The sequence below is a fragment of the Mchenga conophoros genome, linkage group LG20 (assembly GCF_057382185.1).
Source record: "Mchenga conophoros isolate Kocher_MC1m ecotype Shallow Benthic linkage group LG20, M_conophoros_male_GT1.1, whole genome shotgun sequence".
Lineage (NCBI taxonomy): Eukaryota > Metazoa > Chordata > Actinopteri > Cichliformes > Cichlidae > Mchenga > Mchenga conophoros.
In genome coordinates, this window is record NC_140545.1 from 19,548,720 (window position 1) to 19,552,431 (window position 3,712).

At 39.7% G+C, this 3,712-nt stretch overlaps 1 protein-coding gene across 1 annotated transcript; it reads right to left on the bottom strand.

Moving 5' to 3' along the window:
• Positions 1-1,094: 1,094 nt before the first annotated feature.
• tcf15 (transcription factor 15) lies at positions 1,095-2,472 on the bottom strand. Its single transcript, XM_085259733.1, has 2 exons — positions 1,804-2,472; positions 1,095-1,411 (listed from the first exon to the last, which is right to left on the bottom strand). Exons 1-2 carry the CDS (start codon positions 2,281-2,283, stop codon positions 1,349-1,351), a joined length of 543 nt encoding a protein of 180 aa, XP_085115859.1. The 5' UTR covers positions 2,284-2,472; the 3' UTR covers positions 1,095-1,348.
• Between the last annotated feature and the right edge of the window lie 1,240 nt (positions 2,473-3,712).

Consider the following 3,712-nt stretch of genomic DNA (forward strand, 5'->3'; position numbering starts at 1 on the left):
TCCTCAAAATGTCAAATGAGGGAAAATCTTTTGGAAGACTGGTCTTCCTTCCCTCCAGTAGATTTTCAGGGGCTCAGAGAACAAGTGCCAAGGGACACTGGAGCTTTTCTGACAGCATGTGGTGCCTGAACACTTTACTGGGACATTTTATGATAGCATTTACTTTATCTGCATTTGTCAGTGAAAGCTATCTGAATTTGCTATGTGCTACAGAAACCAGAGTGCACGAAAAGATGGCAAGCACAAGAGAAAGTTCTCTTTTGCAGCTGAAAATAAATAAAACAGTAATCATTTGTCATGCTGATAGCGATGTGAGAACCTGAATATCAAATACAGCGATGTTTCCTACTAATAAGAAATGACATGATAAAAAGATACATATCTTGAAAATCTGCTCTGAGATTAAATTTGCATCATTTGCAGTCACTAAGTGTCACTTAGCTTTCACTTCAATACTACACTGTGACCTCTGACCTCTCACCCCATCTCCCTGTCTTTTGGGCCCACAGCAGTGATTTATCCCTCTGACATACCAACAGCTGTGTTGGGGGCTCTGAACAGAGTGTGGGCTACTATTTGCCGTGACTAATCGATAACAGACTTCAAAAAAACACCAATCATGAGTTTTGGGAAAAACACACCACTCAGTGACACTGGAAACCCCGAACCTTTTGCCGTGGGTCTGCAAGGCTTCATAAACAACACACTGGCACCATCACTGTAAACAGTGGAAATGTTTGTATGTCTGACATCTTTCAGCAAAGACATAAAAAAACATTTATACCTCCAAATTTGCTATTAGAGTCAATGTTTTCAAATGTTTATTAGAAAAGAGCAGCAATTTTGCAAACTGCAGCTGCTTATTGTATATTGGAAGTACTCTTTTTTTTTTTTAAAGTGGGTGGTGAAATAGAAGACCTCAACAGATTGTTGGTCTCAGATATATACACTCCATTAATCTCCTCTTTAGTGCAGGAAATCTGAACTACATTATGATATGATTCAAATCATTTTGTTTGAGTCAAATGTGTTGTTGTTGTTGTTGTTTTTCTTTTAAAGACGGGAATTGTTTTTGTTTTATAAAATATATTTTATTTAAAATGTTGCCAACAAAAAAGACACCAAACAAAAAATAATCCACAACTTTTTTTTTTTTTAAAAATGCACTGCATCTTTGAAAGGCTTATGCGTAAATTTCCAGTCAAGTATAAATATTCCTTTCTTTGGTTCCATTATTTGATCCAGCATGTGTACATGTAGATGAGCACGCTCTCCAAAACCAGCTTCGACTCTTCCCTGAGAAAGTCTTTGAGGGTTTTCAGGCTGTCAGTCATTCACTGGTCTTCAGTCAGCGCGTCATTCGCAGCGGACCAAGCCCTCGCATTTTCAAACAGTCTTTTCCATCTTTGATCTGGAAAGAAAGACATTCTTGGGTCATATATAAGCACTCCAAAAAAACAAAAACAAAAAATCTGCGCCATAAAGGCTTACAAAAGCGATGTCACGTGAATAAATGTAGTTCCTATCAACAACTAAGTGTTTTGCGTAGCTCTGGTTTTCTTGCAGAATTAAAAAGACACTATGTGTGAGGAATTTAAAGTGATGGTTAAGAAATACACTGTGTTATACTGCGAACAAACATCAGCATAAAAAATACATAGGTTAAAAAATGAGCTGCACTGCTAAGTAATAGGCATGGTGCATTTCATTGCGCACGATTATTGACATAAAATTGTTGGCATTTTTAACCCAGCAGTTAAATCTAAGCCTTTTAAATCGAGCTCTGACATATAAAACATTTACCCCTTTTCTCTGGTTGCTCAAACAGAAGGTGCAGATGGTCCGCGGCTGCTTTTCCCCAAACTCTCCTTGCGCATGGACCCCGCCGAGGCACGGCTGCCCATCTGCGCCACCGTCTCCAATCAGAAGCACGTTGGCCAGATGAGAAATGTAGCTGGATGCCAGTCGAAGAGTTTCAATCTTGGAGAGCTTTCTGTCCACGGGCTCTGTGGGTATGAGAGTCCGGAGAGCCGTGAAAGCAGTGTTGACACTCTGCGTCCTGCCTCTCTCCCTGGCGTTAGCCGCGCTCCTCTGTTTCACGACCACCGCGGAGTCTCCTTCCAGTTTGCTGGAAATCCGTCTTCGTTTGTCGGTGGAGCTACAGTAACTTTGCTCCGAACTGCCATCGCTCTCGCTGCGGTTCTCATCGTCCTCGGAGGTGACAGTGAAGTCCGAGTAGATCATGTGCGTCGCCACAGGCCGCAGCATGGCAAAAGTCATCATTGAAAAAGTTACCAGTCCTTACTCCAGATCCGCTGTGCAACCAGTCGGAAAACAACCTCAGGGACCGTCCCTACCTACATCTCAAAAGTCTGTTACGTACAACCAAAAACGTACGGCTCTAATAAAGCTCACCAATTTCTCATAAGTCCGTTTTGCAGGGCCTATTCAGGGATGGACACAGACTACCTGGTCAGCTGGGCTCTTATAGCTGGATGGGAGGAGCTGACAGCAACATTTACAGTTACACTAGCCTCTCCAGTGAAACGGACTCAATAAACTGTGGTCATTTCCACTTAAAGGGGAAACGTTAGGAGAGACTCAAGAGAGAGTTGTTAGAAGAAAAAGGGATCTCTGGAGACTCACAAACACAGTGTGGTCACCAAAAAGGTGGAGCATATGGGAATATGACATCTAATGTAATAGCAGTAGTAGCTAGTAGGAATAGTAGAATTTATTAAGTGGCATGGCAATGTTGTATTTATTTACTTTAAACCACTTTAAATTATTCATTAAGTCTAAAAATATTAAAGTTTTTAATTTCCTGATTTGCCTTGTATGTAAAACCAAACTAATAACTGTTAGTAAAGGGGAAGTGGGGTAAAAAAAAAAACACTTTACTTCTTTTGCTCTATTTATTTTTGTTTTATTTTATTTGTACTTATTTTAACTGTAAAGTAGCATCACACAGAAGCATTCAAAGTACAAGGTGTAGTACTGAACTAAATCTACTACATTCCAGTGCATGAGATGCAACCATTCTTAATTAATATATAATAAATGCTTCATTAGAAGTTGCATGATTAGAAATGTTCAAAATTCAAAGCACTGATCAATGTGTAAAGCTTTAAAGGCATTTAGGTACTGAAGTTTGCTCTCTAGTTATTTTACAGTAAATTTGTTTCTGCCGCCCACCAAGGTCTGTTTCTGTGTGCTGGTGAAGCACATCGGTAAACACTAAGACGAAATTAACTTAAAGCATACACATGCAGTTTATAAAGTGATTTCTCCACTGTCATATTTGGTAGTAGTAGTACTAGTAGTAACAATGATAACAAGAATAAAGTATTTTTATTTTTATTTCTTCTTTGGGAGAATACATTAACTATATCTACTGCACAGCAACAGACTTAGACTAGCTTGAGTAAATACTGTTGTGTCCCCATATTGAAAGCTGTTTTTAGCTCTTACTGAGGATCACAGGTCACTGTGGGAGAAAGTTAAGTAAGAGTAAACAAACAATGAACAGATGATCCTGGAATCACAAGAATTTAATCAGTTGCTGCCCATAGTTTATAAAAACAAAGTGGTGCAAAACGGATGATTCAGTGTCTCTGAAGCCACATGAGCAGAGGCAAGTCGGCAGCACATTCAGCCACTTCAGTGTGTCTCAGCTGCATCAACAGTCAGACACCCAAACTGTCTGCTGAGG